Below are 25,860 nucleotides of genomic sequence, written 5' to 3'. Positions count from 1 at the left end.
AGGCGGAACAAATCCTCTTATAACTCATGGCGGGGAGGCAACAGGAGCGCCGGCATCGCTCTGCGTCCCAGAGTTGCTTAACGTCCGCTAGGAGTTTCGTTATTAGGACCATTCTTTAAACAGGGGTGTGAGGGTTGTAAAAACCTTGCCTGTGTGTGGGAAGGCAGCTTGGGTTTATCTGGAGGTAGAGGTGGAACCCGACCCTCACTGGCATGAAAAGGGAGGGCAGCGTGGGGCGGGAGGGGCAGTGGCTGGGCCTCGGAGGACGGGGGCGCCCCACGCTCCTGTGCCACCAGCTGCGACAGAAGGGCCCACGCTCAGAACTGACCTGCACATCTGAGAAACTCAGGGAGACTTCCTGACGCCTCTAAGAAGGTCACTTAGACCACAGATGTCAGAGGAAGGAGGGTTAGTTTTCCAGCCTGACTCAAGGACAGCCCTGCTCCTTCCCACGGCTGCCTCCTGTCCCCGGGAGGCACCCGGGACCAAAGTGGGACAGGCATCTCTTTGTTATTCCTACTTCACTGTCTTTGACTACCTCCCAAGGCAAGATTTTAAAATAATTTTATATTGCCCAGTGTTCTGTATCAGATCCTTTCTCTCCTTCCTTTAATGCAGGTAATAAAAAATTGGCTGTGATGAGATTTATTTCTTCCTCAGTGGGCAGACTGTGAAAGAAACCCCTGGTGAGAACAGTCTTTGAAGCTGTCCCAACTTGTCTGATTTGTCTCCCACTCCCAGACCTGGTTCTGAAGGTACAAGAAAACGCTTGTGTCCTTTCCAGGCAGGAAAGCAGAGAAAGCACAGCTGAGTTATTTTAAGCAACTGAGCCCAGTTCTGAGCTGGCACGGATGCCCAGAACTTGCTCCCAGCCAAAGCTGCCCCTGGGAGAACTCCAGGAAGCCGACAGGGTTCTGTCCCCAACGCTCAGCACATTTCTCAGCAACTGGAGGCGAGAGTTTCGGTGGAGAAGGGGACCCAGAAATGCAGCAGAAACAAATATCCCTTACCTAACTCTGGTAGAGAAAAGGATGTTTCTGGAAAGTCCAACTTCTAAAGGTTGTTGAAATCTTCAACTGCTTAATTCTACAAAGGAAGGCTCTTCACCACCTCTGTCTCCCTGCCTCTACCCCAAGTACCAGTGAGAGCTTCTGCCCAGGACTGCAGTGGCCACCTGACTCTGCAGTCCCCACCTGGCAGGCAGGCTCCAAGCCTGGGTCGGGAGAGAGGGACCCCGGTGAGGCAATGAAGGAGGTCCAGGGAGGTGCTGCCTTAACATCCTGCCCTTCCACCACTGCCCGAGGCTGCCTGCCCTGTCCTGGCTCCAGAGGCCCCTGGGCAGACCAGACTGTCCTCCTCAGCTCAGCCAGCTGGCAGGCAGTCCCTTCTGCACTGAGGCGACACCTCAGACAACCCAACTTTCTTCTCAGGGGTCCTCTCTGGGCCTGGATCCAGAATAAAAAACACCAGGGAAGAGGCAGCAAGTGGACTGAAGCTGGGCAACCCTGCTAGGAACAAGCGAGGCTTGTCCCTGGTTGCTGGCCATCCTGTTGGCTATCAGAGTACGGGCAGCTCTGAGCAGGGTGTGGGGAGCCGCAGAGGTCGGAGGGGGAGATTAGGGGAGGAGGAAGTGGGGTTCAGAGAGAGACGAACGGGGAAAAGAAGAAAGGGGAGGCGAAACAGAGAAGAAGGGAAAAAGAGGGAAGGATGTGAAGAGAACGGAGAAGAGAAAAGCCCACAACAGAAGGCGCACAGGAGGGAAGCTGCTTCGGGGCCCATCTCCACCCGTGGGACGGCTGGAGGGTGGGGCCGGGCCGCCCCGCAGCACCGCGGTTCCCATCACGCAGGGGCCAGCGAGGCGAGAAGGGCCCACGTGTCCTGAGAGAGGGGCGAGCTCACCGCTGCCTTCCTCTGCCTCCCGCGCCCACCCAGGAGGCAGCACCAATCACCCACAGTCCGCTCTGGGAAGCCGGGGCTCAGCCCCTTTCCTTTAACCTGTGGAAACGGCCAGCCCCACAGGGGGCCCTCTGCCCGACCGCCTCCCCTACTGCCTCTGTCCACGGTACTGAAACATTCACAACTGCCTGAGACAGATGAACATCTTTGGGGGCTTTTATACCGAAGGTCGGTGACAAAACCACAGTATAAACCAATACAGCCACTTCCAGTGTCCTGAGCAGGCTGAGGACTTTGTAGCCAAAGCTCCAGGCTGGCTGGTCTCTGGCAAAAAGTGACTCTCTAGACTGCGAGCTTCTCTCTTTCCTGGTGAAGGGTCATCAATGCTAAAATGATCAGGGTCAGGAAACGCTGATTCATTCTGGTACCAGCCAAACAATCAGGGAACAAAAATGAAAGCAGATAAAACGAAAAGATAAACCTGCAACTTGCAAACACAGCGATTCCATATGGTCCAGCATACACTTATTGACATTACAGAATCAAACACAATTTATTTTGCTGTATCACTAATTTCGATATTCCATGCGATTGCTTTATTTTAGAAATAAAGATAACCAAACGATGACGAAAAATAATCAAGCCGACTGCATGAGGGAGGTGCGGAATGACCGACAGCAGTGCCTCTCAAATTCCAGCGTGTCCCCAGGACACCTGGGGAACTAATGCGGACCAGAGAGGCCCAGGACTCCTGGGCAGGCGCGGGCCTGGGTGCAAGAGAGGGCGCCGAGCTTGCCAGGTGACTCTGACTCCTCCACCAAAGTTTGAGAAGCACTGATCTGGAACAGGACCGAATTTAACTCAAGCCTCCAGAATCAAGAGAGACGGCTAAAGAGCAGCTAGAGTCACTCAGGCACAGTGAGCTGGGAGAATTTCTAGGTCAGCCGTGGGGACAAGGCACTTCCCAGATCCAGGTGCCCAGGGCTGTCTGGGCTCAGTGGGCTGCTGTTCTCAGCCCCAGGCCCCCAGCCCCGGGCAGGGGCCCGCACACTCACTGGTCAGGACTTTGAGGGTGAACGGGTTCTTCTGCTGGATGGTGTGCGTGAAGTGGAAGCGGGCATTGCAGCTGTAGTCTGTCTGCATGTCCTGCAGAATCACATTGGAGAAATACAGGTCCCCATTATGGCCCTGGGAGACACGCTTGTCTTGGGTGATGGGCTCCATGGCTACAAGGAAGCAGGGGTACAGGGGGAGGTTAGCAGTGCTGAGAACAGTAATAAGCATCATCATAGTTCTGGAGACTGAACACCTACTGAGGGCCAGGAGCTCCACAGTATTTGACTGAATACTGTCAACCCTGAGGCGGGGGTCATTCCCATTTCAGAGATAAGAAAGCAGAGGATTTAACAAGATCCGGGTTGCAAAAGCAGTGAAGGGGAGTGGCATTTCCATTCAGACCTGTCTGCCCACCATGTTCATGGTCTGTGACCACACCTTTCTGTGACCACAAAAGATCTGACTGGCTCCGAGGCCAGAGGGAGGAAACACAGTCCTTCAGATCTTCCCCAAACCGGGAGGCACGTTCGCTTGTCTTATTTTTTAAACCTCCACTCATCCCCAAGAAAGAAAAAAGCACCACCAACTGTAAGGTATACACCAATCAGCGATGCATACCATCAACTTTAGGACACTCTCCAATTTTAGAGATGTTAAAATATGCAAATGTGTGCTTTTTTTTTAAGATTAATAACATCATAGGAGGGGCTGAGAATGCTGACCACATTGTCTGCATTTTTTCCCAAGCACTGTATCTGTAAACACAAATGACCAGGTTTCTAGGCTGTTAGGTTTGTAAAAACATAAGGCTGACAACTTACTCCCAGGTATCTCCTTCTTATCCCTGACAACTGCTTCTCAAGTCACCATTTCTGTTTCTCTCTCTTGAAAAGTAGTTCTATTTAATTAATTAATTTTACCATGCGGTGACAAGGGGATAAGCTGAGAGAAGGAGTACCCAGTCCATCCTGGGATTTGCGCTGAGGCTCGAAGGTCCCGTGACATTTACCAGGCAGCAGAGGAAGGAGCTAAGGGGTTTCTAAGCAGCAGGAACAGTGTGTGCTAAAGGTAAGAACCAACAGCCTGAACTGGGGAGTCGGGGGGTGGGGAGGGCATATGGATGAAAGGATCATTTTTAGAAAGACCAGGGAGGCCAGGTATGGATGATGAGTGTAACCCAAGGAAAAGCTGATGGTGGCTCACGCTAGGGAGGTGGCGGAGAGAGTGGAAGAGCAGGGTCATGGGATATGCTCAGGAGGCAGCGTGAACACCACCCGGCGCGCTGCGGGGCTGAGAGGGGCTCACAGACCAAGCCTCCGGCCTGTGGCCAGCTGCCTTCCCCACACATCCGCACTGTGATGAGGCAAGGCGGGGGCAACGACTGAGCACAAAGCCATCCATTCAGGACGGGAGGGGGGCAGGAAGCCAGGGAGATGCTCAGAGAGACGGCAGCCTTCTATCCATCTTCATAATGCCCCCTCCCTTCATTCTGACTGAAAACACAGGAAGAAACGCGGACAGTTCAGAGAGCCTCAGTCCAAAACTGAGTCAGGACAAGCTCTGAATGAGGTTCTCTGTCCTGCCTGCTCCAAATTCCCTGTCTCCCCATCACTCCTTTATCCAAAGTTTCATTCCCAAATCCCTTTTCTGTCCTACGAGAAGACTGAATCAGAGCAGATCCAGATGAACCAAAGATCGAAAGAGGCTTGGTTTCAACCTGCCTTCAACTGGCTGATTGACAGTTCGTCCTCTGACCCATTTCTTTTTCTCTTGCTCTTACCCATCATCACAAATATTACTGAACACTTACTGTATGTCTGGCCCTCTTATAAGCACTTTGGATATATTGTTATTTGAATTTTCATAATAATTCTATTAGATAAATACATTTATCAGCCCTAGTTTTTTTTAAAGAGGAAACTGCGGCCCAGAGACATCAAACAAGTTGCTTGAGATCACACAGCTAATAGCAGGCAGGCTCAACAGTGAACCCCAGCAACCTCTCTCTGCAAAGCCCGTGTTCTCAGTCACACGGCTACCTTATATCTGTTCTCACGAGTCAAGGTCGTCTAGCCTTGGGAAGACCCCTTCCCATTTAACACTCCCTAAGATTAAAACAGCAATAAAGCACCAGGCCCTCGAGACTTACAGCTGCTCATCCAGAAGATGACCGGGGACGGAAGCCCAGGTGGGGGGTTGCACTGGAGCGTCAAGGGGGCACCTTCTTGAACCACGACAGGGTCTAGGTTTTCCTTGGGCCACAGTGGGGATTCTGGGGAGAAACAAAGGAGGATTCGATGAGGGTGACGGCTGGGCTGGGCAAGGAGCTGGGTTAGAAGGTGGCGGCGAGGAGGGCAAAGAGAAGAGGAAACGGGAGGACAAAGAAGGGCCGCGAGAGGGACAGGGTCTGTGTGTCTGAGCCAGGGGTGGCCTGGAGAGGCAGGGGAGGCCTTTCGTCAGAGTGAATGAACACACATCTCCCAAGGCTCTTCTCCTTCCCTGCCCTGTGCCCCAGACAGGTCAGTGAGGTTGTTCCACAGTGGTTTGGAAACTTCCTTTCCAAGGAACCTTTTTGAGTTGAGGGAGGCACACCCCTGCTCAGTGGCCAGGCACGCAGATGCCCCAGGTAGCTGCAGGCCAAGGGCGGGCAGCCCTTCTGGTACGACCCTCTACACCCTGCCCTCCACCGACCCAGCAGCGGGGCATCCTGGGCCTGGCCCGAGCACTCACTGGACACCTGCAGGCGAATCCGATTGGACAGGGCAGTGCCAAACTTGTTGCGGGCAAAGCACTGGTACTCCCCCTCGTACTCCTCCGGCCGCCCGCCGCTGCGGAAGTCGATCACCAGCGTCCCGGACCGCCGCCTCATCGACACCCGGGGGTCCTTGGCGATGTTAAAGAACTTGCTGTTCCGCGTCCAGTGGAAGCTGTGGACGACGTGGGCTGGGGGTTAGGGTCAGGGACAACCAAGAGTAGAGGGCGGGCTCCGGGCTCCCGGCTCCAGGCCAGAACCTCAGGGCCCTAGAGTGGGACTCGGCCGTAACCATTCCTCCAGACCGGTGGGTCCCAGCCCTGGCTGAGCAGCAGGACCTGCTCGGATACCTGATCAAGTGCTGGGTCCTGGGTCCCACCCAGGGGAGTCTCTGAGGAGGCCCCCGACAGAAGTCGTGCCACCCAACAGAGGCTGGGGATCATGACTGAAGTGAGAGATACCAAGGGGCTGTGGGGACTGTGCTCTTTGAAAGAGTAGGCAGCAATTCTGGTTTTTTAAAATCCAGAGTGAGCAGCTACTCCCACCCCTAAGCATTCTCAACCCAAATCCAAATTCCTATTCCACCGGTCCCAACACATCAGGGAATGGGCCCTTCTCCGCCTGTGTCATTATTCGATAACTGACTCTAAGGTCGAAGTGAAATGGCCCCAGGTTATCTGTGCGCTGCTCAGAGGATGTAGATTATAAAATGGCAGCTGTACATTACAACCCCGGAGGAGCAGTTTTAAAATACAAAGTAGCCTGAATAAAACTGGGCCCTAGCATGAAGAGACTAGGACAGCCTCTGTTTCTCTGGGGGCGGACGTGTGTCTGCCCAGGACATAGCCTGGAAGAAGCAGGGACGACAGCAGCTTCTCGGAATCTCAGGCACTGCCTGGCAAAGGACTGCGGGAGAGAGACAACCCTGAGAAGCGAGGTCAAGACGCCCTGCTGGAGACTTCTGCTTCTTCACGGGCAAGCGAGGCCCTGCTTGCTTCTGGGCCAGCCGCCTCGGGCACACCCGTGGAGGGAGGCAGAAGCAGGGTGCCCACCCCGAGGCCCTGCCCACCTCACGACTCCTGCGACAGACACACACTACCTGAGGGCCTGTCACGTCTGGGTACAAGTCCGCCATGAGGCTGCCGGAGCTCCAGCCTGTTGCTGCTGCTTCGAAGAGGGTGGGCATTCCCATCCCCAGTGCTTATCACTTGGTAGAAGTTATCCCTGGTCTGGGGTGCCAGAGGCCTGGGGTTAGGTACCTGACATCTCTGTGCCTCCATGTCACTTCCTCTCCACAAGGACACGGGTCCTTCCCTGAAGGGCGGTGAGGTGGGCAAACAGACGGTGTGAGGAACATTTACACAGAGCCTGCCACAGCAGGCCTGCGGTTCGTGTCTGCTGACATCTCATATGGTCTTGTGTGTGTGTGTTAGACGTGCCGACTCTGCGACCCCATGGACTGCAGCGCACCAGGCTCCTCTGTCCATGAAATTCTCCAGGCAAGAATACTGGAGTGGGCTGCCATTTCCTTCTCCAGGGGAATCTCCCTGACCCAGGGAGCGAACCTGGGTCTCCTGCATTGCAGGCAGATGCTTTACCGTCTGAGCTACTAGGGAAGCCCACCGTATGATCTTGATATGCACATAAATCAGCAGATATGAACTCAGAATGGAAGACCAAAGTTAGCGCGAGGAGGGACTTCCTGTAAGCTAAGCATTGGGCGGATGCTGGAAACATAAGCAGTGGGAAGAATGTTACATTCAAAGTCAGAAAACTTCACATCTAGTCCTGGCTTTCTGGTGAGAACTGAAGCCAGTTAAGTTTTCCGGCCCCCAGATTCCTCATCAACTACATTTCCTAGTTATCCAAACTGCACCTTCTACCTAGTAGGTGCCTAGTGGACATTTTCTGAATGGATTTCTCAGCTGCTTCAACTATCATCAGGCTCCGGGGGAGGGGCGGCTTCGGTGACCTTTTTGCAGGTCCTGTTCCCTCCACCCAGCTTGGATTCACTTGCTGTGCACTCACCTGGGGGCAGGGTTCCCCTTGGCTTCACACTCAATCAAGATGTTGTCACGGGGGTCCACGATGTGGTCCTTCACTGACTGCTTGGTGATGGTCGGGGGCTGGGACACTGCAAGAGCACACACAGTGAGCAGTCAGGGGACCTGCCCTTGGGGAACGGCTGAAATTAAGAGCTTCAGGAGCCACCCAGACAAGCAGGCCAGCAGTGGGGAGCAGTGCCCCGTTCCAGAGACCCAACTGCTTAAACAGGGTCGCAAGAAAGGGCGTGGTGCGTCAAGGACTGAGCATAAGAAGAATCCCTTTACGTTCCCATCTTTATGAGAGGCTGAAGGCCAGGCTTTTGGAGTGCCTTTTCATATATCTAATGCTTAGTACAATGTCTAGCGTACAACAGCTCTTGATAAATGTTCATTGAATGAACAAAGGAACCAAAAGCAGCTCGATTTCCAGAACCTAGTTGCCATGATGGTTCTGAGCCCTGTAGGATCAATAGTTGGCAAACTGCTAGGGCTGAAAGCCGCTTTAGTCCCCAGAGGCCTTCCCAGGGGCTTGTCTGCAGCCAAAGAGCCAGCTCCAGCTCCCAGCCCCAAGATCCGAAGCCCTCGTTGCACTGCTGTGCCAGCCACTGAGGACGGGGGGCAGCGGTCCTTCCAGAAGCCGCTAGCACCCCAGTGTCCTCCACCTTCTCCCGCCCCTTCTTACCGCCCACCACCTCCCAGAGGCGCAGTGCAGACAGGCCCCCAGGGGACTTACGCTCATTCTGAATGCTTGCTGTTAGTTCCCGAGGGTTAGCATTGTGAGGGGAGAAAAGAAGACAATGGTTATCAGTTATTGGCATGACTGTCACCCAGGCGGCCTCAGGCCCCTGCCTGCAGGGGGAGGGGAGGCCAGCATGGCTGTCTCCTCCCAGCCTCGGAGCTCTGTGGGATAGCCACGCAGGGGTGGGGACAGACCCAGCGACGCTTCATGGAGAAGGGGACGCCTCCCCCAGGGGACCAGACCGCACAGCTGAGCAAATGACCAGCTTCTGGCCGAGTGATTTCCAGGGAAATCCGCAAGTCAGAACTGGCAATGCTGCTCAAAAGAGGCTGAGGTCTGAGGACGCCACTCGCCATCTCCAGATGCCCCCGAGGAAAGCGGGCTCCTCAGGCAGGGGTGCGAGGGTGAGGCTGGAGGGCCGCGGAAGGGGCCGAGCTGAACCACTGCTGCAGGGCGAAGCCCAAGGGCCAGCCAGGTCGGCAGCCTCATCGCTCCGCACCTTCTTCTCCTTCACACCTGAAAGCATCTTCCCACCGTCTCCTCCTCTGCCATCCTTCGGAAAACTCGAGGGAAGGACGAATGATCGTCATCTGCTCACGGCACAGGTGCCCTGTTCTATGGAAACCCTGCTTCTGAACAACTCTGGAGACGCAGCAGAACCCACCACTGCTTTCTGTGCTTTTTACAAGGAGGGCAAAGCGGCAGGGGGCACGGATTTCCCCCGGCCTCACCTGAGACGTGCGGTGCTCATGCACAGGGGTGTTCGGAGTGTGGGCCTTTCACATCTTAATCAGCGTGAGAATCCCCTGGGGGGAGGCTGTCTGGTAAACATGCAGGCTCTGACTCAGTAGGTCTGGGGGGTCTGAGCGCCTGCGGTTCTAACAAGCAGCCAGGTGACGCTGGTGCCTGCGGTTTGTGGGCCACACAGCGAACAGCAAGGTTTTAGAGGGTTTATTCCTCGTGGGGAGAAGGGTTTGGGGAAAATTTCTCTGCAGAGAAGAGAACACGTGTTGCTATAACTTTTTAAGATGTCTTTTCCTCACAGTTACATCACTGTATACATTACATGATCACATTACTGGAGACCACTCTTATTCCAGGCCAGTGGAGAGGTCAGACACTGCTGGTGTGGTGAGCTGACCTTTTCCAAGTGAGCACTCCCTGGGGGAAGGCTGTACCATGATGGCCTCAAAACTTTCTGACTTGATCAGTGAGATGTGCAAGAGGAGATTAGAGGCTCTGAGGGGGCAGCCTGGAGAAAGCAGAGTTAAGACACGACCAAGCGACACAGAGGAGCCACAGGACAGGGAAGATCGAGAGGGGAGGTGGGGGGCAGCAGGGGCGAGGGCCCTGCTACACACTGTCAGGAAGTGAAAGTCTTGACAATAAGGCTCATGGAAAGGTTCAAAGGGATTCTTTCAGTGGGCTGGGGTGGGGAGTGGGGGGTGTGGCCTGTTCACGGATTAAAGAGAAATTTTATCTGCTTTACCATGTGCCTGGGGTGACCTTGGCAAGAAATAGAAAAGGAAAGAAAAGGCGAGGGGAACAGCAGAAATCTTGGTTTCTGAACACAGGCTCTGGAAAGCTCCCCACCGCAGCATCTTCAACCATCTATGATTCTCCTGCCAGGACCCAAGAAAGGTGACTCTGGAAAGCCAGGGGTGTTGGGCAGGGAGGGGGAAGGAGAGGGAGGGGCCCACAGTTAGGAGCAGCAGAGCTGACCCCTGACCCACTCCCCGGACTACCAGCCTGGACCCCTGGTTACTTCATCTCAGGATACATCTGACGTCTTTTGGGTCCTCATATCCAGTTGCGGGCCCTGGCCCCGCCCCGGATGGGAAGCCTAACACAGAGTCTGCTTTGCCCACATGGGTTTCAAGTCTCTTTTACACACAGGCCAGTTCAATGGAGGCCGCCTGAGACATTGCCCAGGGAGTGTCCGGTTCTTGAAAGGGAAGTTGACTCACTTAAGGTCCCAGAGGAAGTTTGGGGCAATGTATTATTGCAAGGAAAATCAGCTCTCCCACTGTTGGTTGAGAGCTCCTTTCAAATATCCATTCTCGGCTGGAGAGGTGAGCCAGCCAGCCAGCGGGGGCCCTGGCACTCTGCTCTCCCAGACACGCTGGACAGAGCCTGGGAGAGCGCAGGGTCTCTGGATTCTGCCCCCAGCCCCACGCTGAGATCTGGTCGGGGGTCACGCCGACTGCTTGCCTGAAGAGGCAATGACACCTGCAGCCACCACTGTGCGGCCAAGGCATCATCATAGGGGCACGGTCAGCCCAGAGGACACGCCGCCACGGCGGGAGGACAGCGAGGACGGCCTGCCCGGGGACACGGTGCCCGTCTCCACCTAGCCCGTGCACACCTGGCCCTCCTCTCCCACGGAACCTGCTGGGGGGCGATGTCGAGTGAGGGCGGATTTGCTCTGTTACTTCCAACCGGAAGGAAAAGTCTTCCCATGGGCTCTGCTGGGAGCGAGACAGACGCCCGCTCAGTCTGCAGGCTTGCTGCACTCATGAGCCCTTTCCCTTCCCCGGCTCTGAGCCCCTGGCACCCCGGCCCCATGGAGGATGGAGTGACTGTGCGTGCGCACTGCCAGGCCACCCCAGCCTCCTCACGCCCTGGCCCGACAGTGAGGAGGGAGCGCTCTCCTACCCCGCTGCCCTCCTCTGTGGGTCCCTAGAGGGGAAAATGCCAAGTTCCTTGATGCGGGGTGGGCGATGGAGGGGCAAGCTGCCAGCAGACTCACTTTTTTGGCAAAATCACTCTGATGGATGGGGCAAAAGCAACCCTTTGGTTTTTCCAAAGGTCACGCTGTTCTGCTTGGGGGCGGGGTGGGGTGCATGTGACTGCTGGCGGAGCAGCTGCAGTGGGAGGCCGCGTGTTCAGTGAGGGATTGGGCTGTGGCCTGGGCTCTGTTCTAGGACACCTGCTGCGCCCAAGCCCCCTGAGGCCCAGATGATGCCCCCAAAGGGGAAGCAAGCAGCGGACACGCCGGGCAGTCCGTGGCCTGCGCCCCTCTGACCCCCGCCAGCTGGCACACAGAGAAAGCTGAGGGCGTTCCCACCGGCTACTGTGGGCAAAGCCGTGTGCACGCAGGAGCGCAGGCACCTTTCCTGCCTTTTGCACCGACACGGATGGACCCTGGGGTCAACGCTAAGTGAAATAAGTCAGATGCAGAAGGACAAACACTGTGTGTTATCACTTACATGCAGAATCGAAAAGTTCAAATCAAAGAAACAGAGTAGGATGGCAGTTGGCTGGGGGTGGGGAAGCAGGGAGACGCTGGTCAAGGGGTACAACTTTCAACGACAAGATGGGTGAATTCTGGGGCTCCTGTGTGCAGCGAGGCGACTACTATTAACTGTGCTGTATTCTATTCTTACAAGCCGGCACGGGAGATCTTAGAAGTTACCCCCCCACACCCACAAAGGTAACTTCTTTTCTGAGTTCTACACCATAAATAAACATATTTTTATGTCAGTAATATCTCAGTAAAGCTGGGGCTGGAGGGGAGAAAGCCTGACCTTTCCCCAGCCCGTTCCACTGGGTGAGATGGAAGGACCGGCTCAGATCGTCTGGGAGGCGTCCATCCTGCTGGGCCCAGGGGCAGGGAGACCCTGACTAATGAGTGCCTCTTCCCAGGGCACCTGGGTGCCCTCTGAAGAGCCTGCCTCACTCTCGCCTTGCGCTCATCTTCGCAGACTCAGGCTGGAGACGCGCCCACAGCCACTGTGCCTGCAGCGGCCAGGGGGGCACAGGACGCACGCGACAGGCGCCGGCGGCAGCGGGAGCTTCTTGACGTGGCCGGGGCACCGGGAGCGGCTCTGCAGAAGGCCTTCTTGTTAGGACGGAAGCCTCGGTCAAGTCCTGGCCCTGCCTGCGTGAGCTGGAGAAAGCAGCTCCATTTCTCTGCCCCTCGTGGTCGGCCGAGGATGACACCGACTCCGTGGACGGGCTGTGAGAGTGTGCCTGGAGAGCTCCGAGCTCTCTGTCTGAGGCAGCTGCTATTCCAGGGAGACCTGAGATGAGCTAAAGGGGGCAGGCCAACAGAGGCGGGGTGCGGCACGTGGTGCCAGCCTGGGGGCCGGGGGGGCGGGGCTCTTTCCACGAGTCCGTCGCCCACCTGCTGCGTGGCCCTGAGGAAGCAGGGGCCCGGGTCCCGGTGGACACTCAGGAAGACGCCCTGCAGGCCTTCCGCGGGGCTGGCAGCTCTGCCCCACGGCTGGTGCTCTGCAGAGACTGGCTGTGGGGTCCTGCCCAGGGCCCCTGAGCTTTAGGATCCAGATTCCTAACACGGACGTCGAAGCCCTCGGTTCACAGGTTCACCCCTGACCCACCTGCCCCAGGGACCAGTGGCAGGCGAGTAACCAAGGAGAGGTGGCAGAAGCAAAACGAGCCTTCACCGCATCCTGCGTAAGCCAGCTTCCTCCGCAGCCCCTCTCCTCTCCAGGGACGTGGCCTTACCATGCGCCTCATTAGACTGTCTGCCTGGAACCATTCGTGAGAAACTATCCTTGAGCCAGCAGTGCAGACGGTCTCCACGGGAATAGTCTCCTTCACAACTGCCCTCCCACTGCCTCCCTGTGTATGTGAGCATGCATACACACACACACACACACACACACACACACAGGCTGGGCCATCAGGAGGGCCGTGGGGGCCCTGTCCATCTTGCTCTGAGTCCAGTTACACGTTCTCCTGGCCCTCTCCACCCGGAAGTACCCCCTCTCTGGGCAGCTGGTCCTGCTGAAGTGCGGGCGGGCGGCGGCAGGGAGCTGAGACCTGCGGCTCTTTTCCAGGCTGTGCCAGCTCTGGGCCCCAGAGGCTGGCTTTGGAGAGCTCCGTGGGGCCTTCTTTGAGGCTGTATCGCTCTCCCACCCCTCCCCAGACACCTGTCGCCTGGAGAGAGTCCAAGTCAACGCTGACGTCACATAGGTCCCATCTATTCCTCGAAGCAGGAACGGGGGACAGAGGTGGTGTGTTCACATCATAGCTCTGGGACGCCCAGGATTCCTCGCAGAAGAGTCAGAATTGCAGCAGGGGTGGCACCCATCTAAACACAGGGCCAAGGAGTGCGGCTGCCAGTCAGCGGGCCGCTTACAGACGTAACGTCAGATACGGCTGGTGGAGACACGCTTGTCAGACCAGCGTTTTCATCTGACTTTGTGATCTGGAGGGCCCAATAACGTCCCACCATAGGAAGCAGACACCATGCATTTTACTTTTCAACTTTACCATGGGAAAGCTGAACACAAACAGAAGGGATTCGTGCCTGGTTCTCCCACAGTGACACTATAATGGGGTTCTTTATTTTAATGTCTCACTTAGTCACAGTCTTTTGCAAAAGTCACCTCCTTTACAACCCTCCCCAGGCCATCTGTCCTCATCACTTCAGCCAAAAGGACCTGGCTATATGAGAAAGGCAAATCAGAGCCGTCCACCATGCTCGGCCCCTGGAATCTCCGCTCTGATAGGTTAATCAAGACCACAGAGGGATGAGGGAGGGGTGTGAAGGGAAGGACTCCTGAGTGATGCGCGGGCTTCCCGACTCTCAGCAGGCTCCGGGCGGCGATTCAGCACAGCCGCAGCCCTGAGAGATGGCCCAGTGGCTCCAGGTCCCAGGTTCCCAAGCATGAGCTCGCCCAGGTTGATCCTCTGGAGGAAAACCCACTCTGAATCCAGAAGCCACTGCTTCTGTTGCCCCTGCCTTCTCTGAAGGGTCCTCACTCTCCCTGCCCCTCCCCGCCCCCCGACTCCGCTGCCCCAGTCAGCAGATTCCAAGCGGACAGGAGACTCACGGTCCATGGGAATCTCGATGGCCCTGCCGAGGCTGAGTGCGCAGAGGAGGATGGCTGTGTAGGCCCAGGGCGGCGGCTGCCCGGCCATCCTGAGCACCGGGCCTCGCGCCCCGCACCCTGGCCTGCGAGGTCTCTCTGCCTCCAGTCGCTGGAACTGAGCCTCCCGGACGGAGTTCAGCTGCGGAAAGAAATATGATGCCAAGTGAGTGTTCCCTGAACTCCTGGTCCGCTCTAGAAATCCTACAGAGCCTTGAGGATTCAGGGACCCCTTGATTACAGACCTACATTCTAAGACAGAGTTTTTTTAACCTTGCACTATCGACTTTTGGGACCTGACAATTCTTTGTGTGGGGACCGTCTTGGGTATTGTAGGGTGCTGAGCAGCACCCCTGGTCTCTGCCCACTAGATGCCAGGATGCCCTACTCCTGCCCTCAACTGAAGACGTCTCCAGAATCGCCAACTGTCCCCTGGAGGGAGGGCAAACCACCCCTAGTTGAGAACCAGTTTTCCAGAAGGAAGGACAACTCTACATAGAATAGTTGTAAAAACAAATACTGGCTCGCAGGCCCAGCACCTGGAAGGTGCCACGCACTGTCAGTTGCTCAGTCATGTCCGACTCTTTGCAACCCCATGGACTGTAGCCTGCCAGGGTCCTCCATCCGTGGAATTCCCCAGGCAAGAATACTGGAGTGGGTTGCCATGCCCTCCTCCAGGGGGTCTTCCCGACCCAGGACTGAACTCAGGTCTCCTGCATTACAGACAGATTCTTTACCGTCGGAGCCACCAGGGAAACCCCACGCACTGAACCTGTAGGAAACACACCTATCTCACAGCCTTTCTGACCCACATGTGATGAGGGGGCCTGAGGCTGAGTGTGTCTGGGTCAGCGGCATAGAGACAAGATCACAACGCTGTCCTTTGACCCGGAGTCGGGGAGAGCGAAGGAGGCAGCGGTGCGGGGCAGAAGTTGGGTAAGTGGAAACTTGGTTGCCCACAAGAGTTTGTAAATGAATGATTTCTGCAGATACTTTGTGCAGCTAACGATTTGGCAGTGGTCGCTGACGCTGTCCCTTTAGGGATAATGGCAGTGCGGACATGACAGCTCCGGACAGAAGGCTCCAGAGGGTTGGGAGAATAAGCAAGATTCATGACAGCGTGATGCTCACTCCCTCAAGCACAAGACATCATTCCAGGGCTGACAGGGGTAAGGGCTAAACATGCCTGTCCAAGGAGCCTGGGGTGGTCCTGGAGAGACAAATCCCCCCGCCTGGTCCTGAGACAGAGGAGCAAGAATGGCTTACAGCCGAGACTCAGATACCAACCTTTGAACTGCCTGAGGCTCTGAAACACGGAATGTTAAAAAGTGGTCCAGTTTGCTGCCCTGACTATCACGGGGCCAAACAAACCACAGAGGACAGCGGGAAGCAGTTTCCCCACGAATCCTTCCTCCGGCTTTTCTGGATGAGTAGCCACCTAGCAAATGGACACACTGCTTAAAACAATTTGGCAGCAATGTGAAGCCTTGCTATCACGCGTACACTCCTGCCAGCTCCCATATATCCTGACTGAGGGTATAGGGGATCCCTTGTGCCTGAATGTGGGCAAACCAACGGAAGCTGGGCCTGATGCCAGCCCCTCACCTCATGTGTATTTCTGGTCTCCTTTCCTTGTCTGCTGTCTCCCTTCCCACTGCTTCTTCCTTGGTGCTGCCATCATTGTTTACATCAGTTTCTGCAACAGCTTCCTGAGTGGTCTCTCCCCACTTCTGCCCTTTCCCCTCTGACTCATTCTCCATCCATAACCAGAGCACTTACTCCTCAGAGCAAATCAGTTCAGTTCAGTTCAGCTCAGTTATGTCTGACTCTTTGCGACCCCACGGACTGCAGCACGCCAGGCCTCTCTGTCTATCACCAACTCCTGGAGTTTAGTCAAACTCATGTCCATTGAGTTGGTGATGCCATCCAACTCTGTCGTCCCCTTCTCCCCCCGCCTTCAGTCTTTCCCAGCATCAGGGTCTTTTCCAGTGAGTCAGTTCTTCGCATCAGGTGGCCAAAGTATTGTAACTTCAGCTTCAGCATCAGTCCTTCCAATGAATATTGAGGACTGATCTCCCTTAGGATGGACTGGTTGGATCTCCTTGCAGTCCAAGGGACTCTCAGGAGTCTTCTCCAACACCACAGTTCAAAAGCATCAATGCTTCGGCACTCAGCTTTCTTCATAGTTCAACTCTCACATCCATACATGACTACTGGAAAAACCATAGCTTTGACTAGACGGACCTTTTGTTGGCAAAGTAATGTCTCTGCTTTTTAATATGCTGTCTAAGTTTGTCATAGCTTTTCTTCCAAGGAGCAAGCGTCTTTTAATTTCATGGCTGCAGTCACCATCTGCAGTGATTTTGGGGCCTAAGAAAATAAAGTCTGACACTGTTTCCACTGTTTCCCCATCTACTTGCTATGAAGTGACGGGACCGGATGCCACGATCTTAGTGCAAATGTAAATATAGATACAGTATCCCCTAGTCAAACTCACTGCCTCACTGCTGCCCCAAAATTGAAGCTGAAGTCCGTGACTTGCCTGGAAGCCCTGTGTGATGCAGCCCCAACTGCAAGACCATTTCTTACCCTCCCCGTGCATTCTGAATCCCAGCCCACATGGGTAGATTCTAAAGCTCTACTGTGCTGACTTCTGCACAGATTGACTTCCGTCTAGAACCCTTTCTGCATCTGCCCGCTCTCATTAGGGTGTGCCAAGTACGACTGACGTGCCCCCTTGTCTGTGCTCCTGAACACCACTCCCCTATTACAGCACTTGTCACTGTGAATTCATTCCCAAAGTCACCCCTCTGTACACCCTGTAAAAAGGAAGGCACTGTAGGGAAGGTGCCTCTTCTTGTTTATCCCTAGAGTATAGCATAATGCCTAAAACATAGCAGGCGCTCAGAACCATGTGAGAGATGGATGCAAAATGCGCAGAGGAATGCCTGAGCAAAACCACTCGGTTCTCCTGTTTTAGACCGCGTGTTTCCCCATGAAACCACCAGGCGGCGCCGGAGAGCACAGGCTTTGGACCCGGAACCGTGAGGGCGTTTAGTCCCTGGGGGAAAATCCCCTCCCTACACAGGCGCTGCTCTCCGGCTGAGAACTGTTCAGCTGGGAGTGAGTTAAGAAGGTAGAACAGCTCCAGACGGGAGACTGGCTGGAAGGCCTCGCAGGAGGTCTCTGCTTCTTCCTCTTCTCTAAGATGGCCCTTGCAGTGTCTCAGAAAGAGGCTGCGACTGCCCCTCCGTGGTTCCTCACCTCCAAAGAGGAGACTCAGGCTGTCCATCTGAAACCTTGGTGCTGAGGGGCCAGGCAGAGGCTCAGCACTCCTCCCAGGAGGACAGTGGGGATGACTCCAGTTTTGGCTCTGAGAGCACCACGTTTTGTTCAGGAGCCGCCAAGTGGGAGGAAGTGATGGGAAAGAGAAGGGTATCGTTTTCCTGGGAATCTTGATGGAAACCGGAAGCCAGAAGCTATCCATTAACTAGATACACACTGGCAGGAAGGGAGGCCAATTATTTGCGGTGTCTTCAACCCACAATTTAAACAACACAGTAGGAAAAGAACAGAGAAATAATCTCATTTAGCTATTTGACAATTCTCTCTCCCTCTTCCCTTGGAATCCAACTTTTCCGATAAAGTCTTTACAGAGGAAGATACTTTAAAGATTATTTGGCTTTATGGAATCGCCTTACTTCGCAGATGAGGACACAAGAGCCTAGAAAGGGGAGGTGATATCCTCAATGTCACCTCACACACGGCTTTGTGGCAAAACTAAGAAAAGAACCCAGGTCTCCTGACTGGTAGCCCAGGGTTTTTCCATCAGATTTCCTTGTCTCTCCATATATATGACAATTACCGAGCAAAGCTGCAATTTAAAAAAGAAATGTGTAGTTTGGCAGTATCTCAAAAATTAAACATAAAATTACCATCAGTTCAGTTCAGTTCAGTCGCTCAGTCATGTCCGACTCTTTCCGACTCCATGAATCGCAGCACCCCAGGCCTCCCTGTCCATCACCAACTCCCGGAGTTCACTCAAACTCAACATCCATCAGAGTCGGACACAACTGAAGCAACTTAGCAGCAGCAGCAACATCCATCAAGTCGGTGATGCCGTCCAGCCATCTCATCCTCTGTTGTCCCCTTCTCCTCCTGCCCTCAATCCCTCCCAGCATCAGAGTCTTTTCCAATGAGTCAACTCTTCACATGAGGTGGCTAAAGTACTGGAGCTTCAGCTTTAGCATCATTCCTTCCAAAGAACACCCAGGACCTATCTCCTTCAGAATGGACTGGTTGAATCTCCTTGCAGTCCAAGGGACTCTCAAGAGCCTTCTCCAACACCACAGTTCAAAAGCATCAATTCTTCGGTGCTCAGCCTTCTTCACAGTCCAACTCTCACATCCATACATGACCACATGAAAAACCATAGCCTTGACTAGACAGAACTTAGTCGGCAAAGCAATGTCTCTGCTTTTGAATATGCTATCTAGGTTGGTCATAACTTTCCTTCAAAGGAATAAGCGTCTTTTAATTTCATGGCTGCAGTCACCATCTGCAGTGATCTTGGAGCCCCCCAAAATAAAGTCTGATACTATTTCTACTGTTTCCCCATCTGTTTCCCATGAAGTGATGGGACCAGATGACATGATCTTTGTTTTATGAATGTTGAGCTTTAAGCCAGCTTTTTCACTCTCCTCTTTCACTTTCATCAAAAGGCTTTTTAGTTCCTGTCCACTTTCTGCCATAAGGGTGGTGTCATCTTCATATCTGAGGTTATTGATATTTCTCCCGGCAATCTTGATTCCAGCTTGTGTTTCATCCAGCCCAGCGTTTCTCATGATGTATTCTGCATATAAGTTACCATATGACCCCATATTTCTGCTCTTAAGTATATGCCCTAAAGAATTAAAATCAGGGACATGAACAAGTACACGCATGCTGCATGCTAAGTTGCTCAGTCGTGTCCGACTCTTTGTGACCCCACGGACTGGAGCCCTCCAGTCTCCTCTGTCCATGGGATTCTCCAGGCAAGAATACTGGAGTGGGATGCCATGACCTCCTCCAGAGGGTCTTCCTGAGCCAGGGATCAAATACCACATCTCCTGCAGCACTTGCATTGCAGGCAGATTCTTTACCACTGAGCCACCAGGGAAGCGCCAAGCAAGCACACGTGCACACATGTTCATAGCAGCATCATTCACAATAGCCAAGGGGTTGGAGCAGCCCAGTGTCCATCAGTAGACAAATGAATAAACAAATTGCTGGATTATAGGTGGGAGAAGCTGAGCAGCCAGGGGCGGGGTTCGGGGGCGGAATTGTCAGGGCCCTTCAAGGGGAATGCCACTAACTACGGAGCATCCCGTGGAGGAGTAAGGAAAGCCACATATCCTTGAAAGGGCAGATGGAGGCTGCAGGAGAGGGGGTGGTGATGACTGTCTTGGAAAGTTGGAGGAGGGTGTGGATTTTTTCTGTTTAGCTTCATGGGGGCAAAAAAAGGATCAAATGAGAAGAAATTCCAGAGAGGCAGCTGCTTCTCTGAGATGCAGAGAAGAATAATCTAATAAATATAGCCATCATACAAAGCCATCTATGAAAATGAAACACCACCCACACAAGCTACCACTATGATGCATTTGAACAATCCTTACATTGAATTAAACAGGTAAGAGGTGAACTATAAGGATATAAAATACATTAAAGGGAGGTCTACTGCAGGGGGAGAGAGTAAGGAAAAGAACAACAATAAAGAAAACCAAAAGAGAAATCTTGCGTGAATTGAGGTATACTATGAACTGCTGCTGCTGCTAAGTGGCTTCAGTCGTGTCCGACTCTGTGCGACCCCAGAGACAGCAGCCCACCAGGCTCCCCTGTCCCTGGGATTCTCCAGGCAAGAACACTGGAGTGGGTTGCCATTTCCTTCTCCAATGCATGAAAGTGAAAAGTGAAAGTGAAGTCGCTCAGTCGTGCCCGACTCTTAGCGACCCCATGGACTGCAGCCCACCAGGCTCCTCCGTCCCTGGGATTTTCCGGGCAAGAGTCCTGGAGTGGGCGCCGTTGCCTTCTCTGACACCATGAACTAGGGACTATGATTAGTTCAAGTCTTGTATATCTGCGAGCCCCACTCCCCAACCCTCTGTGTGAAAAGTAAATGAAAGAGAAGGAAAAAAGAGATTAGAGTCACCCAAACAGCCCAAGCTGGAATCAAGATTGCCAGGAGAAATATCAATAACCTCAGATATGCAGACGATACCACCCTTATGGCAGAAAGTGAGGAGGAGCTAAAAGGCCTCTTGATGAAAGTGAAAGAGGAGAGTAAAAAAGCTGGTTTAAAACTCAACATTCAGAAAACGAAGGTCATGGCATCTGGTCCCATCACTTCATGGCAAATAGATGGAGAAACAGTGGAAACAGTGTCAGACTTTATTTTTGGGGGCTCCAAAATCACTGCAGATGGTGACTGCAGCCATGAAATTAAAAGACGCTCACTCCTTGGAAGAAAAGTGATGACCAACGTAGATAGCATATTGAAAAGCAGAGACATCAGTTTGCCAACTAAGGTCCGTCTAGCCAAGGGTATGGTTTTTCCTGTGGTCATGTATGGACGTGAGAGCTGGACTGTGAAGAAAGCTGAGTGCCGAAGAATTGATGCTTTTGAACTGTGGTGTTGGAGAAGACTCTTGAGGGTCTGTTGGACTGCAAGGAGATCCAACCAGTCCATTCTGAAGGAGATCAGCCCTGGCTGTTCTTTGGAGGGAATGATGCTGAAGCTGAAGCTCCAGTACTTTGGCCACTTCATGGGAAGAGTTGACTCATTGGAAAAGATCCTGATGCTGGGAGGGATTGGGGGCAGGAGGAGAAGGGGACGACTGTTGGAGATTACGAGTGAAATGACACAGAACAAGACACACAAAAGACAGACGACACGCACACTCCGGCCGGAGGAACAGAACTGGGCAAAAAACTAATTGCCGCTTATTATAAAAGCCCCCTAGGCAGAATTCCAGACTGCATGAATAAGCCTTTTCAGCACAGCGCAGGTGCATACATGTTATCGTACAGCAAAGGGGAGTAAAATCCTAGCCTACTGCAGAGTGTGTACAAAGCCCTCTATTCCTTCTTTATCACAAGAAGGGAATGCTCCCTCGTTTGCAAGGGACCATTAAACTCAAGGCTGTGTCCAGACTCTTTGGCAGAACGCCTCGTTTGCAAGGACATCCAGCCCTAGCAGAGAGGCCCGTTTGCAGGCACATCTCTGCTACCTTATTAACCCTTCAGACGACAGAGGATGAGATGGCTCAATGGCATCACCGACTTGATGGACGTTGAGTCTGAGTGAACTCCGAGAGTTGGTGATGGACAGGGAGGCCTGGCGTGCTGCGATTCACGGGGTCGCAAAGAGTCGGACACGACTGAGCGACTGAACTGCACTGAACTGAACATGAAGTGTTCCTCAGGTGACACTGCTTTTCACAAAGAATGCAAATGGCATTTGGTCAGGTGTGTTCCTGCCCCCTCAGGAAGGCAACTGGATGCTTCTTAGGATCACCTTGGCACTACTGTAAGCACACAAATCTCTGGACCCTCAAACGTCTAGGCAGGGACCAAATCAAGCCTGCTGATTAGAAAAGCCTTTTTCATTTTGAAGGCCTTTAAAACTGTTGTCATCTTACACGAGGATGCTTCACGTACTTGGGCAACCTTCCTGAAGGCAAGGCCTTTATATCTGCAAGCCTTGTGGGAGATATGAATTGAAATTATCTTAAGACGGGGCCTAGGGAAGTACATGTGAGTTGAGTGATGATCAGCCACTGGTGGAGACGCCTGGAAATGACAGCCTGTCTTGACCAAGTTCAAGAGCAGCGGCTATGCAGAAAGACCACCTGGGTCTGAAGCTGCTCCCCGCTTACAAGGTGGGGAGTACTGAAGGTGGGGAAGTACTGAGCCTTCAGGTCTTGGCATTTCTCATCTGAAAACTGCAGATAAGAGGAGCACCTATTCTGCAGGGCTGCAATTGTGACTTGATACCCTAATCCTATACAAAGCACTTAAAGCTTAGGGCAAAAGCTCAAGAAATGTTAGCTGCTGCCACCCAGCAGGCTTCGACCTACCTCCAGGACACTACCAGCAACAGCCCCAAGGAGCAATACTACTTACTCAGCCACAGTCACTTTCTGCTTTTCTCTTTTTCCTTTCTTGTGGGTCCTGGTTTGCTTCCTCTCCCCAGACAGGGGGGCCCCCGGTGTTGATTCCTCAAGCTGTCCCCAGCAGATGGATGAGAGGACTGCAAGCTGTTGCAATGGGGAGCTCCCCACATTCTCACAGCCCCATTCTGAGCAGGCTGTACTGGTGGTCACAACACATTTGAAGTGACGGGGAGAAAAGACAGGCTGTGCCGAGACACAGCCCGGTTGGCAGCTCCACACCCCATGCTGCAGAGTCCGCCATAGACGCCTGGGCGGCAGTCGGCCAGCCATTCGATCACTTACCAGACCTGGTTTCAGAGAAAGAACAGGGACGAGAGACGGACACGGGGACAAGGGCCAAGCTCTACTGTCACAGGGCTTACAGCGTTCCAGTGGGGAAGACAGGAGATAAACCTCGAACAGCAGTAACAACAGAGTAAGGCACCAGGAAGTGCAAAGAAGAAAACCCAACCCGACCTGCACACAGTGTTTACAGCGGCCTTTCCCATAACTGCCAAAGCTTGCAAGCAACCAAACTGCCTTTCAGCAGGTGAGTGCATAAATCAATTGTGGTCCATCCAGACAAACGGGATATATTTTAGCACTAAAAAGAAACGAGCTATGAAGACATGAAAAGACATGGAGGAAACAAATGCACATTAGCAAATGAAAGAAGCCGGTCTGGAAAAGCTGTATACTGTATGAGCCCATAGTTAACTATGGGACATTCTGGAAAAGGCGGAGCTCTGCCTTAAGTCTCTGCCAGAGCAAGTGATGGTGGCCAACCCCCTTGCTGCAGTTCACTCTGAATAAACAGCCTCTGCTTGTGCTCACTTGGGTGGCATTTATCTTCACACCAACTTTACACAATCACTCTCTTTTCCTAGTCTGCCTTTTCTGTTCTTCAACCCAACTTTCTGTTATCTTTCAGGCGCAGGTCAGGTGACACCACCTCTGGGAAGCCTTCCTTGGTTTCCCCGGACCACCAAGACCGGATCCGGTCCTCACCCTCCGTGCCCTCAGAGAATTCTGGGATATACCTGCTGTAATGAGTGCTAGGTCTTGGTGTAGAATGTTGTCTCCCAACTACGCAATGAGTTCCCTGAGGATGGGGGACAGTGTCTTATCCAACCCACACAATGTCAAGGACACAGAGAACCTCGTGGGCATTTACTGAATGTTTATCCAGGACCCCTGCTCTCCTCCTCCCATCCACTGTACCTGTATCCATTAGCTAGCACTGCCGTCGCAAAGTGCCACAGACCGGAAACTCACTGTCTCAGAGTTCTGGAAGCTGGCAGCCCAGGGTCGGGGTGTCAGCAAGGCTGGTCTCTCGCGAGGCCTCTTGCCTTAGCTTGCACGTGCGTGCCTTCCTGCAGTGTGCTCACATGGCCTTTCCTCTGCGCAAACACACCCCTGGTGTTTCTCCCTCTCCTTATAGGGTCACCAGTCCTACTGGGTGAGAGCCCACCCTGCTGACATCATTCAATGTCAATTACTTCTGTACAGACCCAATCTCCAAATATAGTTACATGTGGGTAGACCTTCAACACATGAATTTTAAGGAGGGGCACAACTCAGTCCGTAATAGTACAGACATTTTCCTTCAGCGAATTTGTCTCTAGAGTGATCCTACCCAATTCTAGGGTTGGGCTGTGATTAGTATAAAAAAATTAGCGCTTTCTAACTCTCACCCGTATGGCCGGTTTAGGAATGGACACCTTATCCAGCCAGAAGCACTGTGCTTCATGGAGACTTCCGCTAAAAGCTCTGAGAAAGACAAGTTTCCCCGACTCCTGAACAAGATGCAGTGAGGGCGCCCCCAGCGGAAGAGGGTGGAGCTTCAGGGACGGGTGGGGGGGGTCTCGGAGCGTACTGTGGGGACACCCCAACAGTGCAGAAAGCAGACAGAAGACGCAGCGAGACCTGACCCTTCGCGTCACTGTTTCCGTCACTGAGGGAGGGTTTCCTGAAGAAAGCCCTACTTGGGGATTTTAAATTACATGTGTGTTTATATTAGAAATTCTTTTGAATTTTTAAGCCAGCTGGAGTTGTTTTCTATCACTCGCAACTGAGAGTGCTATCAGAATCAGCAATGCCCCTAGAATGTTCGTTGAAGCCACAAGCTTCCCATGATCTTCACTTTCTGTATTAAAGAAGCAGGTCTCCCTCCGCCTGCCTGCCTCTGCCTGGACCTGGCCCCATCCCTCTGCAGGGTCTCTGACCACCAACTCTCTGCCCTCCTGAAGGTTTCCAAACTCTTCTTAACTGGATCTCTGCCTTCGCAGAGAAACATCTTCAAGTTCTCTCATAATGAAACCAAAAGATCATTCTCTGTATTGCATAGCTCCCTATAGGTACCTAATTTTTTCTTCCATTTCTTCTCATGAAAGTTCCCCACCCCCCCAGTAGAGGTCAATGGCTTCTATGTTTGCTGATTTTGTTCCCATTCATTACTCCTCCAACCACACCCTGAACCTCTCCTGTCTGGACCCCGCACTGGCCTCTAGATGGGCAGATTCAGGGTTTGCAGCCTTTATCTTGCCAGGCCCCTTGGAGGCATTAACAACTGTTAATCACCCAACCCGTCCTTCGTCCTTCCTAACATCCTTTCCTGCCTGTTAGCCTCTGAAACCCCACTCTGGGGGCTCGTTCTCTTCCCGGCCCTCATAGCCTCCGTGGCAGCACCGATCACACTGCTGGACCCTCTTCCCCTGCCTGATGTCCTCAGCGTCTTCACTGGCGCCCTGGCCTTCCATCTCTCTTCTGTGTTTGCTGGTGCCCACCTAAGTCACCGAGCCAGGCTCTTGAATCACTCTTACCCCTCACTTCTTCTCACACCTCACATCCAGGCACCAAGGCCCCTGGACGCCTCCCTCTGGGTGTCTCTCATTCCCCCTCCTCTGCACATTCCCAGTTGCTTGCCTCTCGTAACATCACGTCTCATTGCAATAACCTCTCGCCTGGTCTCCTTCCAATCCATTCTCCATGTTGCTATTACAGTGATTTTTCTAAATCCCCACCTGATCATGTCACCGCTCTGCTGAAAACCTTCCCATTTCTCCCCATCGCTCTATGTAAGATCAAATCCAAACTACTGAACACAGCACATAAGGCCCTTTAAGACCAGGTCTCTGGAGTCCCCTCCAAGCCCAGCCAAACCCTAAATGCTCCCTTGTGTGTTAGTTGCTCAGGTGTGTCTGACTCTTTCGCAGCCCCATGGACTGTAGCCCACCAGGTTCCTCTGTCGATGGAATTCTCCAGGCAAGAATCCTGGAGTGGGTAGCCAGTCCCTTCTCCAGGCAATCTTCCCGACCCAGAGATCAAGCATGTCACACTATATTCA

At 53.4% G+C, this 25,860-nt stretch overlaps 1 protein-coding gene across 15 annotated transcripts in view; it reads right to left on the bottom strand.

The window, feature by feature from the left end:
* The window catches only part of NFASC (neurofascin), a 202,273-nt gene that overhangs the window by 60,830 nt on the left and 115,583 nt on the right, over nt 1-25,860 (bottom strand). For 9 of the 15 annotated variants that reach the window (XM_018060022.1, XM_018060028.1, XM_018060032.1 and 6 more), the window contains exons 3-8: nt 14,290-14,467; nt 8,483-8,500; nt 7,733-7,838; nt 5,683-5,879; nt 5,102-5,224; nt 2,952-3,122 (exon numbers count right to left, since the gene is read on the bottom strand). In XM_018060022.1, the coding sequence (XP_017915511.1) occupies nt 2,952-3,122; nt 5,102-5,224; nt 5,683-5,879; nt 7,733-7,838; nt 8,483-8,500; nt 14,290-14,467 (793 nt within the window). The remainder of the gene's footprint in view (nt 1-2,951; nt 3,123-5,101; nt 5,225-5,682; nt 5,880-7,732; nt 7,839-8,482; nt 8,501-14,289; nt 14,468-25,860) is intronic. The other 6 variants (XM_018060023.1, XM_018060034.1, XM_018060035.1 and 3 more) reach the window with 1 other exon arrangement.

Source organism: Capra hircus, chromosome 16 (assembly GCF_001704415.2).
Source record: "Capra hircus breed San Clemente chromosome 16, ASM170441v1, whole genome shotgun sequence".
NCBI classification, from domain to species: Eukaryota; Metazoa; Chordata; class Mammalia; order Artiodactyla; family Bovidae; genus Capra; species Capra hircus.
Note: the sequence above shows the minus strand (reverse complement) of the source record. Positions and strands in the feature narration are given on the sequence as shown.